At 43.4% G+C, this 17,188-nt stretch overlaps 1 protein-coding gene across 1 annotated transcript in view; it reads left to right on the top strand.

Moving 5' to 3' along the window:
* Window positions 1–242: 242 nt before the first annotated feature.
* Window positions 243–17,188, top strand: part of SYN3 (synapsin III) — a gene marked incomplete at its 5' end in the record, with an annotated part of 33,635 nt that continues 16,689 nt past the window's right edge. The window contains 3 exons of the mRNA XM_009079279.1: window positions 243–305; window positions 9,105–9,247; window positions 14,373–14,447. Of these exons, the coding sequence (XP_009077527.1) occupies window positions 243–305; window positions 9,105–9,247; window positions 14,373–14,447 (281 nt within the window). The remainder of the gene's footprint in view (window positions 306–9,104; window positions 9,248–14,372; window positions 14,448–17,188) is intronic.

The following is a 17,188-nucleotide window of genomic DNA, read 5'->3' as shown; positions in this document are numbered from 1 at the left end:
ACACAAAGTTCCTCTGCAGCTTCCCTGGAGCCCCTTCAGATCCTGGAAGACTGCTATGAGAAATCATGTGGGACCTAGTAAAGAGCTATTTGCTTATTGCCCTACCACCTAGACTAACTTTATTTGACCTTCTTGTCCTCCTATCAGCAACAAGGAAGGGGAGAAAAGCTACTAAATAAGATAATATTTCAAATACAGTGACTGGAAAGCAATAATAAGGAGCTCCTTCTTTTGTCTTTCAGCTCACAACTCCGAATTTCCCTGTAGTGGTCAAGCTGGGACATGCTCATGCTGGAATGGGCAAGGTAAGTAAAAGAAAAAAATAGCTCTGGAGACATATATATATGGCACAGGATTCCTGTGATCATACATGGCATGTGACCATCCAGCAAAGGGGTTAAACCTCCCCACAGCCTATCTGAGTTGCACTGGCTGTTCCTGTGGGAGAAAAGGCCTTTTTCTGCTGTCATGCACTCTAAGACAGGCAGTGGGATTGGGCTGGAGGCTGTCTGGGATGTGGGAAGGGGGGTTGTGAAGAGTGGGGGAAAAGCTGGCTGGGCTGAAGTCATTAGGCTTGTCTTTTATACATTTTCTCCTCTCCTGAAAGTGGTAATGTTTTTCATTCAAGCACCTGTAACGTGCAGCTACACCCCATAGCTCTCACAATGAGAAGCAGTGGCCCTGAGCTTCTTGAGTGCATTATGATGACCTTATTCAAAAAACGGGAGCCCTTCAGTTATTTTTTCCTCCTTGCAAGGAAGAACAAGACCTTACAAAGCAGAGTAGCTGGTTGCCTGCCAAAGAATCCTGAAAAACAGTTCACTACCCAGAAGGACCTGTTTGTTTTTCCCAGGCTCTCTGGGATCTTTATTTCCCCAGTGAATTAGTAGCCCCTGTTTCTTGGTGTGACCGAGCTCCCCTCTCAGTGAGGCATCGCCAGCACATTCCTGGTGTACTTTAGTCCCCTCTTTCTTGCATGTATCCTTTAAAAAGGCATCCCCTGTCTGTCTAAAAACTTGATTTGTTCAGAATTAAGAAGTTTTGTTGTATCATCTCTGAAGTCAAAAGGGTGAGACATGAACTTCATAACTGATATGCCTTGTGACAGTGCTTCCCTAGACCAAACAGACCTTCTCCCAGCCTCACACTTGGCCTGAAAATTATATATAGTTACACCAGACTTAAACTCAGTACAGTGTGTTTGCATGCACTCTGGAAACAAGAAGCCCTTTCTGGCTTGTTGGATTGCTCATGGAAGCTCTCATAATCTTTCTTGCTTTGGTCGCAATGTTTCCCTACCTGGATGGTAGTTGTTGGAGAGGAAATGGGCTCAGATCCCTGTATCAGTGGTTGGACTTGGCTTTTGGCATTTGAACAAACATGTAAACAAGCAGGAAATGGTGGTTAAAATATTGGTCCTGCATATGTTAAGTAGGCAGGTGTGTCATTGAATTAGAGTGTATGCAGACAGCCTAGGGGTGCTTGTAGGGAGCCACTCTAGGAAGGATTTCATTAGCAAAATTCAACCAGGACAAACCAGGAGGAAGAAACCTCTCCCATGAGACCCTGCAAGCCTGGGTCTCTCTGGCTGCTCTGCCATTTCACTTGTAACACAGGGAGGGCTTCATGTGTCTCATGCACCAAGGACCCTGAGTGGCTACAAAAATGAGGGCATAATCAGAGAAAAGTACTGCAATCTTAACAACATTTCCAGACAAAACTCTGAGCAGAATATTTAGCTATTGTCTTCTGCACCATACATAAAGAAGATCTCTTCTTTCACCTCTCACTTTCCCTCCCTTTTTATTCTCTTAAAACACTGAATTTTGCTGTCACAAATTATGGGGGAATAGAGTTTCTATTCAAACTCCAGGCACAATTGTACTCAGCAGTACAAGGAGGGTACGTAGGAAGTCGTTCCAGATGAAGATAGGCTGACAGCCAGCATCTTAGAAGAAAGAATTGGTCGGAGGCCAAATGATTATAAGGCTACCACAGAGAGCTAAAGGATTTCTTTGCAGTGGTCTTCAGAAGTAGAGATGATAGCAGGAAATGGCAGGTCTTAAGCTGTAAAATATATGTAATAGGAAAAGAGAGAGGTTTGCTTTTGGTTTAGATGAGTGTAACAAAGTAAATATTAATACAGCACCTGCATTGGGTCATGCTTTGTATTAAAGCAGTGACTGGAGAAACAAAGGATAAAATAACCAACCTATTAGCCAAAGAACACATGTGACTATTAAAAATAGTACTTATTGCAACAAACGATGCCAAGATAGTGAGCCATGTGTTTGTACCTGTAATGGTGCTTCAAAGGATGTGAGCATTCAGATTGCAATCTTATTACCATCTGAAATTGTCAAGGAAGTTCTTACATTTTTCTTGTTATTAATGATAAAATCACATGTAATGGGAAGCACCAAGACGTAGAAAAATGAGCAAAGATGGGAAGTCCAGGGACTGTTATTCTTTATTTGTACCAAGGCAGTGGCCAGGAGCCAGAAAAATCCTGGATGCAGAAAATGCCTCTTCCCCAAAGAGCTCCACCATCAGCTTGCAGGGAGATTTGTGTCATTTCACAAATCTCCCTGTTTCAGCTTTTCTTCAGTTTCTCTGTCACAGACCAGAGAGATTATGATGATCACCTGATACTTTTTGCTAATTCATGTTCATAAGGCTCTTGGCAGTGTAAGAAGTGCTGAGTGTTTATTATTTTGCAATAATTGACAGAAAGAGCATAATTATAACTGACTTTCATGTTCACATCACGTTTGTTTTCACATCATTTTCACAGAATTCACTCACCACGTTTTTTAGTCAGAGGGTTGAACAAAGAATCCTCAAAGCCAGAATGAAAAATAACCACACTAGGAGTTGTACAAAACAGACTCTATTGACTGTCTTTGGCTTGGAAAAGGAACAGTTAGTATTCAAGGTCAGAACCAAAAGAGGTGGCAATATACCATCAGTGAAAGAAATGCTCTTGCCAAGTGATGTGTGCACATGAGGTGCACGTGGAGATGAAGGAAACAAACTCGCAATAAAAGGCATCTTTTGAAATTTCCATTGAGAAATGCAGAAACAACAGTGTCTCTATTGCCTGGAACAGAGACACCAGTAATAGTGTTCAGCCAGACACAGACAATCTTCTAATCTAAAAACAGAACATATGCCACTCAGCCCCTCCCATGGCCATCGTTATCCTCCTTCCAAAATTTGGGGCTGCTTCATATTTCAGTGGCACTGGAAGATCATAACAAGTGCTCTCTGTGCTGCTAGTCCTATACAATCCTATACAGTATCAATTCAAATAAAATTTCTGTAGAATACTGCTTAGTTTATAATTGAGTCATCAGAGAAGGGCCTCCTCACATGGTACTTAAGTTTCCCAGACTCATGGGAACAACAGCGCTCAAGGACTCTTCCAGGGAAACTGTGGATGGACATTGAGAGGAGATGTCCTTCCCTGTGCAGAACAGAACTGCTGTTTACCCAGCAGCTCCTTAGAGGTCAAAGTATTTATGAGCATAGTGCAGTTTGAGCCTACCTACCCCAGAAGTGATAGGGGGTTTCTGTTGAATAGAGTGAGCACTGCAGTGAGAAAGGAATAACCCTTTTTTCTGACTCCGGATCTTGTCATGCCAGAGCCCATGGAAAAGAATAAAGCTCTGACTGTGTTAGTATCTGCCATTTGTGTGCTAACATGACCCTGAAGTGCCCTAGGAACAGAGCCCAGCACTGCAAATCACTCAAAGAGCCTCTTCACCTCTTCCTGATCAGATCATGAGAAGGAAACAACTGCCAGATCTGCAGAGAGGAAAAACAGCATCTGTTCATGTGGCTTTATGTATATTTCTATTAATTTAATAAATATATATATTTTGCTACTCTTACTTTATTTTTGACCTTCCTAATTAGGTCAATTTAAGAGTCACCTCCTGTCCCCTCCTGCCCCATAATTATGAAAACACATTCCCAGTACAAATCCTGGCTCAGATGAATTTATTACATTGTAGAAGAAAAACTTGTTGTTCATAATAATATGGTCAGAGCTATTTTCTATCTTACTGGATGGGAAAGACTTCTCTGCTTGCTTTTTTTTCCCCCGGTATAAATATAGCACAAACTAAACAGAGCCACTCTGTAATGTAAAAATACAGCAAGGTTTTTATCAGGAAGGACAGCTCGTCACCTTGTCTCTCTCGGGACTGGAAATAGAATGTTCCAAAAGTGAGAGCTTTGAAAATCCAGTGTGCTAAAGAGGAAAGGAAGGGGAAAGGGCTGCCTTGGTTTGTCAAGGAGCAAATATTTTCTTTTACAGAGGACAAATAATGACTTGACATGCAACATTCATTCACAACAGAGCAGCCCAATCACTGCATTCCCACTGACTCACGAGTGAGGAGGTACCAACTGTCTTGAAAATACCAAAGCATCCCCATTTCTTGGCCATCAGTCTGAAAGCTTTTGCTGGGCACAGAAAACAGTGACTGATCCAGGGCGCTTGGAACCAAACCTGCCGAGACCTGGGCTCTCTATTAAAGCCAGTGTAACATCTGGGGAATTTCAATGTGAGGATAATAAGGAAATGCAGACTCCATTGTGTCTTTATTATTTTGAGGTGGGTTAAAGTTAGGCCTAAACTGATTTTGTGTCAGTTGGATCAGGTATTTTCTGAGGAGAGGAGTATAATTTGGGGTAGAGGAAAGGAGAGACTTGGGAAACCCTCTGAAGACCCACTGTCCCAAAATGGTAAGGTCTCTACAGAAAGGCTGAGCACAGGTTGAGATGGACAAAAAAATCACAAGTTTTTTGTAGCCACACCAGTTCCTCTGGAGGCAAACACCCGGACTGTGCATTTTCACAAGCTTACCAAGACTCAAATGCTACATTGGGAAGCCCAGCCCTGGCTCAGCCTTGGACACTTATCTTCCAGCTGAATCTGCCTCTAACCTCAGTTTGGACACAGAAAGTGATTCTACAAGCAGTCTCCAAAGTGCTGTGTGTTTAACCTGTAAGGCAGAGCTAATGTGTAAGGCAGAGTTAAGTCTGGTTATCACTCAGAGAGTCAAGGCTAAGGCAGACCTAGCAGCCTAGTATAATTATGGCACTTTGGCTGATTGGCTATATTTTCCTGTGGCCACATAATTAATAAAACCAAAAGGAGACTTTGAAGCAATACCTTGCAGTGCTTAGGCTAAAGTTGATAGAGTAGTGCCATAAACCTGGGACCCTATTGTCCAGGAACATCTGGGATGTACCAAACACAGTAGATTAGGGAACTGTGAGACAGAGGAAGCAGAAGTTTCTACCCAGATTCCTCACTGAAGGAACCTGTGCTGACACAGACCTTAGATGTGGCTCAGACTGCCCAGGAAATATCCACGGTGAGGTTTTACCAATTCCAGAACCCATCCAAAATCCTTCTTGCAGGAAGGCCTCAAAAGGAGGTCTATAGCAGGGATGGGACAGAATGTTTCTTCCTGATCCATCTCTCCAGCCAAGGGCAGAAAGATCAGCTCTTCTTGGGAAGGCTGAGGATGGGAACAGGCACCACCTGTAGGTCATGTAGTCTCAGCCTCTGAGATGCCACCACAGGGCAAAGGGATGTTCACATCTGTGTGAGCACATCCCCAGAGACCCAGTCAGACTCCCCTTTCCAACACAGCAACAGGGAGCATGCTAGGGCATGGCTGGTGCCTGGGTCAGAGAGGAGAGCCAGAAGGGAAGCAGGCACTATTCCAGGGAACTTTCTTACTCAGAAAAGACATTTGTCAACACACTGGCCCAAACTCTTCGCAACAGGTCACTAAAACACTACAGCAAACAGCAGCTTATGGCTCCAGAATGAGCCTATTGCTGCTCAAACAGCCAGCACAGCTAAGCAAACAGGCTGCCAGGGCAAGGGCTATGTTTGCACTTGCTGTTTGCACTGCTCTATGCAGCTAATGGGATATTGCATTTATCCTAAGAAGGTTGAAAATAAAAAGAGAGAGAAAAATGGCTTCCTGTTGATCCCTTTCCAACTCCTTCTATCAGTTTGATGTATTGGCCAACCCACCATTTTAAAAGACAGATTTGTCTCTTATTAGGCAAATTGGTAACTTTGCTTTAGAATGATTTTTAACATTCCCTTCTTAAATAATGCCCTCTGGTGTCACACCCTGGATTTCTTTATGTCTGGGGTTTTTTTTCTCCTATAAGGAGAATGGATATTTTATTGACATCTAAAAAGGTTACAAGGCAGGAGGAAATGAATGATACAAAATTTAAAAGTAGAAAGCTAATAAAATGGTGGACTTGATAGATAAGGCAGGAAAATAAATCTAATTTGACTGTAACTTGAGTGCTTCCTGTTTATGAAGTAATAACCCTACTCTGGACTGAACCAGCGTTAACCCAGGACACGGCTGTTATTTTGTCCAATTTGGCTGGCTCTAACAATTAACAAATGGTGGCTCAGATTTCAGCTTTGGTGTGGTGATTATTTTGATGCCTGGTGGGAAATAAGGCTGTGATCTCCTAACAGGAGACCTCTGTGAGTTGCTTTCTCTGGAAAATCCATGGGAAGCACTCTGGCACAGGCCAGGGAAGATGTCAGAGCTGTTTCCTGAGGACTGTGCAGTGGTATAGCACTGTGGGAGTCATCTTCTTTGTTTTTTGTTTCTTACTTTGTGTCCTTGGTGAGTCCCCCCTCTTTATTAACCCAGCCAAAAATCCTGAGGCCCAGTGGAGAAAACACTTTCAAGTGCTTTCCCTCTCTCTCCATAGGGAAGGGGTGATGGAGAGAAGGAAGAAATGGACCCTTACTTTCCCTAACATGCTGTATTTTTGAGGAAAAATTCCTATTTCACAAGCCAAGCTCCTTTCTAGCAACAGCAATTAGTCTAATTCCAATTTGGAGGGGCAAGTTGCATCCCTTCCTCTACCTCTGGGACAAATGTTCATGGGTTGAGGATGCAAACATTTCAGTTTGGCCCCAGAGACAAGTGTTGCACAAGCACAGCACTTTGTTTCAGATCCCACAAATGTCCTTGTTCCAAGTAGGTCATTATATAATGGCTTTTGTATTGTCTCATTGCCAAAAGGGTCCAGGAGAGTATGTTGTAATACCGCGTGGTGTCGCCTGCCCATGCAGTCCCTCTTGCAATCATCTCATCTGGGTGGGACTCTCTTGCCTGATGTCATTCAGCCCAGGGCAGCTCTTATCTGTGCAACAAAAATACCCAGTTCCAACACAGACTACATTGTTCCCCCTGGTATTTCACAAGCCCAGGCGGTGGGTTCCCTCTCCCTGTTCTCCCTCTGCCTCCGGGGGATTCCTACCACCTCACCCTGCCCTGCTCTGCTGCACCACACACATCCACATTCGGATAGAAAGGGGAACAACGCAGCCCAAAGCAAGGCTGCTCCTCCTAGATACCATGTAGTGGTTGCCTTTACATATCATATCCCCTTCGTGTTTGTTATTTCCTTTTTTGTTTTGGTGCCCTTCCACCCCACAGATGACTGCCATCTTCCTCTGCCCCTTTCCTTAGCAGTTCCTGAATATAGTGAGAGCATAGCCCTCACTATACCAAAAGGGAGGAGGACTAGGGGTATTTGGTGGTCAGCAAAAGCAGAAGCAAAGGCCAGGTCTTTTTTCTTATTCAGGCATCTAGGAATTGTCACAGGTCAAACTAGTTGCACTTTTCACCTTCCCCACAACTGTTCGGTTTTTAAGAGCTTTTCTGCACCAGGATGTGGCTGAATCTTTAGTTTATGTGTAAGCTGGGACTTACACAAACCCATCTAAATGTAGTAAAACAGATTAGCAACAAGCTTGTCCTCTGTTCTCTAGTGAAGATGGCTCCTGCCCTCTCTTGGTTGAAGGCAGATATATAAAACCACTTGTTTGTTCTTTGCAAAGATACACCAAATACCATTGCACATGTTTCCTTCAGTTGGCTCCACACAGTCTGGCATCACTCTCCTTTCACACACACTGATGCAACTGGGAAGCTCTTCTGCGGCAGATATTGACCCATTGTCATGAGTGAGTGGACACTTAGCAGAGCAGAGTTGCAATCCCCAGCTGTGATCTCAAAGCATTACCAAAATACGAAGTGTAGGTAGTATGTAAAGAAAGTCACTCATTTGCTCACCTTTTTCCCACTGTCTTGGTGTTTTTCCCACCAATTAACCCACTCTTCCTGCATCTGTCCAGCCCTAAGGGACAAGACTTGTGCAGGTTTCTCTGATGTAGCAAACAAGTTTTTGTCAATACACTAACAGCCAGGGTTAAAGGTATGAGTGAAGTGAAATTGCCCACTATGTTCTTGCTACCTGCCTGTTTAGTTTTGCTTTCCCAAATCAATGAGCTTTCATAGAGATTTGATCATATCATTAGAGCTTCTACTGTTTTGGTTCTCCAGCTCATAGGCCACTGCTCTCTCATTTCCAAGTATGACTCAAGTCTAACACCCAACTAGCTGTCTCACACACTGTGCCCATGGCTTCATGCTCACACAAATCTCCCCAAGAATCACAAGCTCCCCCAGAGACATCCTTTTCCTCCAGAGCTTGTGTCCAGTGGGGAGACCCGCACCACTCCTCAAAGAAAGTCTGGAGAGGGTAATGGTAAATGCCAGGCAACTGAAGCCTAGAGGTGGCAGACAAGCAGCTCTCATGTTGATTTCCTGGCATTAGTTTCTGTTTCCTGACCACCCCAAACACTGATGTTTTCATTTATCCCAACACGGGAAATAGCAGTACCAAAGTTTGAATCAAGTAATGCCCCTTAAGAGATCAAATATTTTTCTCAAGCATCATAAAAGCAATGAGCATTTGCAAGAGTCACTTGGGCAAAGGACTAGCTGCCTTCCTGGTGCCAGGTTTGCCAGGGTTTGTGCATGAGGAAGGAGGGTGTGATTGATTTGCCCTGGATTGGGTTGGTCTGGGGAATTTCTCTCCTTAAATCATAGAGTGCTTGTTCTTGTCCTCAGCTCTGTCTGCATGGAGTTTAACCAACATTGTGCGATTCAGGTGCAGAGGTAACTTCTGCTCACAAAGTACTCCTGTTGTTTTTGCTCTTGTCTCTTTTTCACTGGATTTTGATAATCAAGGTCAAAGTTGAGAACCAGCATGACTTCCGGGACATGGCCAGCATAGTAGCCATGGCAAAAACCTATGCCACCACCGAGCCCTTCATCGACTCCAAGTACGACATCCGAATCCAGAAAATTGGCAGCAACTACAAGGCTTACATGTGAGTGCATGGCTATGCCAGAGCAAAACAGGGAGGAGATAGAGCTGTGGATGTGATAGAGTTGGTGTCTGCTATGAGCAGGAGTAGAAAGCTGATTTAATTTCCTTGAAAAATAGCCCTGCTGTTCTCCTCCTGCCTCTGAACCCAGATCCCTCATCCACCGATCATCTTCTCAATTTCTCATCATCCGCTGATTGTTTCAGGAATGTAAATCTCTGTCTGCCTGTTTCTGAGATTCAGTTAGTTCTCACTATAGTTCTGTTTTGCCATCAGCTCTCCCTCCTGTTGTTGAAGGGCTCATCTTTCCCAGCAAAATTCATGGAGTCCTACAGTGTCCAACCCATAGAAATACCCCATCTTCCAGCCCATACCCATCCTCTCCCCAGCTGGAGATCACAGCACACAAGGACCAGAGGAGGACACACCACCCAGTACAAACCAGCACGCTGTGGGCGCTTTGTGTATGTGCTCCTTGAAGCATACAAAGAAGGGAAAGGAGGAGAAATGTTTTTGTGGGTGCTACAAAGCTCCTCCCTGCCCTGTGAAGTAGTGAGGGAGGTGGCAATGAAGGGAATCCTTGACACTGTTATATTTAAAAGTATTAAAAAGCATTCAGCCTAACTTCACAGGTCACCAAGCTCAATTAGAGATGTAACCACATGAGTCAGTAAGACACCTGTTTCTCCTTACTGCAAACCAGTAGATGAGAAAGTTACACAGCACAGCTTCTCCAGAAGCTCCTGATCCAACCACAAATTTCTGGACAAGTAGTCAGCTCCAGCAGTGCATTCTTCAGGTCACCAGATAAATTGGATGTTACCTAACACCCACAACACTCTGAGTTTTGGGTCCATGTTTACTAACCCCCAGGCCATAATTCTGCTGAAACACAGTTAAATAAGATAATCATATGTACACGATCACAGAAGTTTCAGCTCTAACTGCCTAAAATTCCCAGCTGAATTCCTAGCACAGAGATGGATTTAAGAAAACTAGATAATTACTGAGTCACATTCTTCATGGGAAGGACTTGTGGGACACTCGCCTACTTCATGTGATCTCAGTGAGAGAAAATTTATTTTTAATCTGGTCAGGTCAACAATAGCACAGTTGCCTAATATTACATTAACATCTCAGGGAGTCTGGCTCAAATTGGCCAAAGAAAAGAAGGTTTACAATATCAATTAAAATTCTCTATTCCTGCCAACACACCCAGCCTTGGCTGCAGAGCTCCCTGACTGCCTCTGACTGAAACAAAGGCACAGTTAGCCTGACCATACTCTCTCCTCACTTATTATTTGCTCTCACCATGCACTCATCCAGACAGGGATCAGAAATCACAGCAGATGATTGAAGAAAGAAAACAGTCACACCAAGAGCTAATTCCATTTGGGAATATAGCTGCACAAACAATTGTTTGTTAAAGGAAACGTTTTCATACAAAAGCAGTGATGAACAGAAAACACCTTAATGAGAAATGAAGCTGATTAGCAAGAAAAGCAAGCAGCAAAATTCTCCCAGTGCCTTGCTAGCCCAGAAGGTTGAATTATATTGAGAAGAGCCATTTATGGACGTGAGCTCGGGAGAGCAGTATAGTCAGTCCCACTAGGGACTGTTGCCTCTGTCTCAGCATCAGATAAAATAAGAGGTTATTTCTATGGTATAAATAAGTCCCTACTATGTTCAAGAACAGAGGTAAAAGCACCCAAAATATCAAATGTCCCACTGGTATCCCAAATATAAGACTCAAAATTGTTAGTCATGTTAGCAAATCTCAGCCTTAAAGGCAATTACAGCATCTGCAGTAGCGTCATACTAAGTGACTTGCTTTGATCTGTGAGCCATGAAATCTATCCAGTATTTTTATACCTTCACCCACACATATAGACTTGAAAAGCCCCTTTCCTTCTGAGAAAAGACTGTACTGAAATTCTCCAGAATATGTTTATTTTGCACCAAGCATCTGCCAGAGGGAGGATGCTGCAGGGTGACTCATGCATTCCTTCCTGCCCCAGATGTTCAATGCACTTCCTTCCAGCTCATGACCCAAGGCTTCAGTTCGGTTTCCCATTGACTTCAGTGCGGTGACTCCAGATTTACACTGCTAACAAACACCTACTTAGCCCATGCTTTGGGCCGTCTCAAAGCAGCAGATAAGCAGCATGTGATACATGCCTAAAATTCCACCAAGTGTATTTGACTGTCATTGTAATACTAGTGAAGAGAAAAACATGAATACAGCTCATGTGGCTGAGGAAATTGGGTCAGAAATTATGCTTCCACCCCAACTGGGGTAAAACAGGGAGACTATTTCCAGAGAAGACTTGTGAAATGTTCACTTTGAATTAAGCCAGCAGCTGTTGACCTTCAGGCATGGGATATTCTTGCCACAAGCTTTTAGTAAGAGGGCAATACCCTTCCTTTTAGTTTCATGAGTGTGACTTCTGACCTTGCCATCTCCAGTGTAGTTCAATGTGCTCTGCTGGGGATACCACATCGATTGTATCTAAACTAGAGCTACTTTTAGACTGAAATGACCCAGGTTAGAGATAGTGAGTATAGGACACCAACAGCTCTTGATCTGCAAGTCTATCCAGTTATCCTAACAATGCTGAAGGTGTCTTGGTCACAAATCTGATCTCTAAAAGCATGGAGTCCTTTCCTTTAAGTTACTGACTGCACACTCTGTGGCCCCCTGATGTTTAGGATGATTGGAAGCACTTTGTCTTTCAGGCTCTGGAGAAATGGGGTTTCAGGCAGGGAATCTTTAGGGAAAGTTTTTTGTCTTCAGTCTCCTTTTCCACCTCATACAATAGAAAAAGAGAAAGAGAAAAGAAGAATCTGCAGGCATAGTTGAACTGCTCAGGCATGCTTGGGAGTGATATTGACAGAGGCTGTAGTGCAGGAATTGGAAGTCCAGCGGGCTTTGAATGAAACTTTTCATTTTAAAAACAGAAAAGTTCCCTAGCAGGAAAGTTAGAAGTACAGCAGAAAGATGAATTTTATATCTTATGCCCAATTATTGGCTGGACATGGATAGGCATAAACAAGCCAAACCTATCAGCCTAACAGCTAGAGCAGAGTTCTTATTTTGGGAGCTTTCCCATGTCAAATTTCCTTGTAAAACTGTCTAGCTGTGGTTTTGTTTTCTTAAGGACAGCACAGCTGCATACATTTGGTAGGCCAGGTACATTTTCTAAACACCAATATCAAATCATCTTGTCACTAATCAAACTCCAGGAGTTCCCATCAGTACTAATGGGATTCTGAATGCCATCTGCCACTGCAGGGCCATTTTCTGATAAAAATAAAGGTTAACAAAGTGGTTCTTCCCACTGCAGAACTGAAAAACATAAACCTAAGAATCCCGTATCAAAATAGAAAGAGACACGGGGGGGGTTTAGGTCTAGAAAGTATGTTGTATGAGGAAGGACTGAGAGAACTGGGTTCATTTAGCCTTGAAAGAGGCCTCATGGCTCTCTACAACTACCTGACAGGGGTTGGAGAGAGGTGGAAGATGTCTCTCCTGCCATGCATGCAGGGAGAGGACTAGAGGGAATGGCCTTGAGCTGAGACAGGGCAGGGTCAGACTGGATGTTAGGAGAAAAAACACCTGTTACAGTGTTCAGGCACTGGAACACTGTAACCTCAGGCCCAGGGAGGTGGTGGAGTCACCATTCCTGGAAGTGTTTAAGAGGCATCTGGATCTGATGCTGTAGGATATGGTTTAGTCTTTAGGGGCTCCAGCAGTGACAGGTTAATGGTTGGACTTGCATCTTAGAGGTCTCCTCCAACCTTGATGATTCTGTGACTCTAGGATTGAACATTGACCTTACAGGCCATCAAAGGGCTCATAACAGTCAAACCTTAAGGAGGAATTCATCCTTTTGCTAAAAAAATAGGGCAGCACAATGGATGTTGGATGAAGGCAACAAGTGACAAAAGTCAGCCAGATGGAAACACAGTTACTCAACACAGTAATCATGCTCCTTTGGTCCCCTACTCCACACCTGTAAATATGGTAACAGAGACAATTTAAATTTTACAGCGACTACACATACCACTTTAGAAAAGAAATAGAAAGAGCACTCCAGGATGTCTCTCACCAGAGTGAAGGCGAATCTTAGGCAGTAGGCTATAATTACCCAAGTTTAAAGTCTAGGAGGACATCAGTGTTACTACTGCTGAACATAGTTTTGCAAGCTTAGAGTCTTTTTTGCACATCATGCTGAAAAGGTGAGACAACTGGCAGCAAGGGCTCCCACAACCTCATATTGTATCACATCTCATACTCTCCTCATAAATCTCTCCTTAAATCTTCTTCAGCATGGATACGCTCCCTGGATGTATCCTGTCATCTTGTTGACTTGTCCTAGCTTGTACATGATGGAAGGGTTATCTGTAGAGTGTTGTCACAGCAGGCTGTCCAAGCTCTACCTTGAGCCTAAGGTCAAGAAAAGGAAAATTTTCAGCCCTGATGGATGATGGTGAAACCCATAATTTTCCAGCAGTTGTACCTTTTCATGGAAATTAACCATCAGTTGCAGCTAACAAAATTCCAGCAATTTTGCAGCTAGCAATCCTCTAAGCACAAACACAGTGAGCCACTGACAGGTCAATGACAAGTCAGTGAAAAGACAGTATGATCATATATTCTGTGACACCAGTACAATTGAAATCAAATTTAGGTAGACCCAGAATGTCAGAGCTGCCATTTGTGAAGGTGCTCAGGCAAATATTTGCCTTGAGAGTTGCTCTTCCATGGACAGAGGATGCTATGCATTGCAGAACACAAGGGTGATTATCCCAGAGATTTTCTACATGCATTTCAGCTCCCCCAGGTCTGATGTATAAAGAAAGAAAGTACTCACAGAGCCTGATGTGTGCTCAAGATTCCTTGGAGGTTTCTCTGTCTAACTCCTCATTCAGTTTTTCATGAGTCTGAACAACGTATCCTGTATGGAATGTTGTTCAGGAAGGATTTGGAAAGACTTCTGGGAGGAAGAACCTCGCCTCATCCCCTCCTATACAAGCACAAAGTCAAGAATGAGTACTACAGTATGTAGGAGGATGGGGCAGGAGTCTATTTTCATGTTCAGGTTATGTTTTTGGTTTGTTTTCCTAGGAGGACGTCCATCTCTGGGAACTGGAAGGCAAACACAGGTTCTGCGATGCTAGAACAGATTGCAATGACAGAGAGGTAAGGAAGAAGGTTTCAAGACAGTGTTAGCTATTCTTGGGTTAGAGGGAGGAATTGTATTTCAAACTTTGGTTAATTAAGAGAACTGGTAAGTGAGGTCTCCTGGGAGGCTGGATAAAGGAGTTTAAAAGACTGAGTGTTTCCTTAAAAAAATACTAAGGACACAAAGGCAAACTGTCCTATTTTGAAGAACAGACTGAAAGTACAGCTAGAAACCAACATTGCTAAATCATTAGATCTTTAGTGAATGTAGCCACAGGAAACAAGAGCAGCATGCTGAGGTCAAGCACACCAGGACAAACATGTAGGGATAAAATCAGAAAGGTCAAAGCACAAAACAAGAAGTAACAAGAAGTTATTCTAAGTACATTACTAATGAGAGGCAGAGACAGAAAAGTGTTTTTCTTCTGCTTAATAGAGGAAAAATCTGTTAGCTGGAGTGCTGAAAGCACCTTTTTGCTTTAGTCTCCCAAAAGTGGACACTGCTTTAGCTAAAGTCTTCTCACTGCTGAAAGGAGCAGGAATTCCCTCATGCATCTGACAGACTAAAATTTGCAGATGGTACTTTCATATATTCAAATCACTGTGATATTTGCTAATACTGCAGCTGCATGACATTGTGGACTCATGGTAACATGCTTTGCTGTGTCACCCAAATCCTATTCTGAAGAACTGCTATCAAATCCCTTGTTCTTGTCACTTGTTCTCCATCTTTTCAATATCTGAAGGGCCTACAAGGGAGCTGGAGAGGGACTCTGTGTTAGGAACTGCAATGATAGGACAAGGGGTAATGGGTTCAAACTGAAGGAGGGAAAGTCTAGGTTAGATGTGATAAAAACATCTTTTACTCTAAGGGTGGTGAGACACTGGCACAGGTTGCCCAGGGACGTGGTGGCTGCCCCAACCCGTGTTCTGTTCAAGGCCAGGCTGGATGAAGCCTTGAGCAACCTGATCTAGTGAGGAGGTGTCCCTGCCCAGGGCAGGGAGTTGAGAAGATCTGTAAGATCCATTCCAACCTCCAAATTCTATGATTCTATGATATGATTCAATGACCTTATTTAAGTATGTTATTATACAGAGAGTCTATATATATACAGAATCCATCATCACATGTAGGCATTCATCTCAAGTGAATCTAAGATTTTTTTCAGATTGTACCTCATATTTGTCAGGATCATGATTAATTATGACTGTCCTGGTTTGGGCACCACATTTGAAGAGAGATAACAATAAGCTGGAAAGAGTCTAAAAGACAATTAAAAGAACATTCAATGAAAACATAATGAACTGATGAGAAAAAACATGCAACAGCTACTTGCGTATTTTTCCACATTTTTCAGACAGCAGGCCACAGATATTTTTCCAGTAGAGGTGTAAACTCATACATAATGAATCCATGCCTGCAGTGCAGAGGTGAGATCTGCAGTGGCTGAGATCACTTGGTCTTTTCAGCCTGGAGAAGAGGAGACTGAGGGGAGACCTCATTGCTGTGTACAACTTCCTCATGGGGGGCAGTGCAGGGGCAGGCACTGACCTCTTCTCTCTGGTAGCTAGTGACAGAACCTGAGGGAATGGCCTGAAGTTGTGTCAGGAGAGGCTTAGGCTGGATATTAGAATAAGGCTCTATCCCCAGAGGGTATTTGGGCACTGGAACAGCTCCTCAGGGCAGTGGTCAAAGCACCAAACCTGACGGATCTCAGGAGGCATTTGGACAATGCTCTCAGGCACAGGGTGTGATTCTCAGGGATGTTCTGTGCAGGGCCAGGAGTTGGACTAGATGATCCTCAGGGGTCCCTTCCAACTCTGATTATTCTGTGGTTTCCTTCATTAGCTGTTACAGAGCAGGAAGAAGTTGTCCACAAGCTAAACACCATCGTAAAGATTTAAAAACTTCCAGAGCACAAGCTCTTCGGATATATGAAAGGCTGCTAATAGGCATTACTCACCATTTATATCACTAGTACAATCCTTTAACAAATTATGGGCTTAAATTATAGCAGAAAAGGTTCCTTTGAATGCTTCCTGTATCTTCTAACAGTAAGGTTAGCATAGCACAGACATTGATTGTCTGGAGGAGATGGGGAATCTCTGTCCTCTTTCAGACCAGATTAAAGGAATGTCTCCTCTTTGGGGTATGAGAGTTATGCAGGCAATCACCTAAGGTCCCTTCTGCACCTTTAGTTCTGTGAAACAGGGAAGCCAAGTCAAGCCCCAAATCAGATGCTGAAGGTGACTCTGGTAGACCCTAACAGTACTGTGGGAACTGGACAATATGATGCATTCTGGTTGTTTACAACACAGATGAAGCCAGAGAGATGAAGGCTAGACACCACTTTATTGCAGTGTTGTAGGACTAAACCCCAGGTTCCTGCCAACCTGCCACACGGCATTTTGAATTTTCATTTTATAGGTATAGTACCATAAGTCACCACTCTAACCTTATCCAGCCATAAATGCAACAAAGCCTGTAGAAATCTGTGAGTTGTCAGTGCATGCCACAAAGCAGGAGTGTGCTGAAATGCTCTGATGAGTAGGAGCAACCTGAAGTACCTACTGTACTGAACGGTAGTCCAAAGGATTGACATGTTCAAGTAATACAGAAATGACATTAAATCCTCTGAAAATGCAAACTCTGGTGCACATGCATAAATATGCTCTTCTTCCCCACAGCACTGCTATTATACCTCAGCAGCCCTGATGCTTCCCCATGCTCACCTATGGCTGGCAAACATTAAAGACGT

The sequence above is a fragment of the Acanthisitta chloris genome, unplaced genomic scaffold (assembly GCF_000695815.1).
Source record: "Acanthisitta chloris isolate BGI_N310 unplaced genomic scaffold, ASM69581v1 scaffold6337, whole genome shotgun sequence".
Classification (NCBI taxonomy): domain Eukaryota; kingdom Metazoa; phylum Chordata; class Aves; order Passeriformes; family Acanthisittidae; genus Acanthisitta; species Acanthisitta chloris.
The sequence above is the reverse complement of the archived record's forward strand: the minus strand, read 5'-3'. Positions and strand labels throughout refer to the sequence as shown.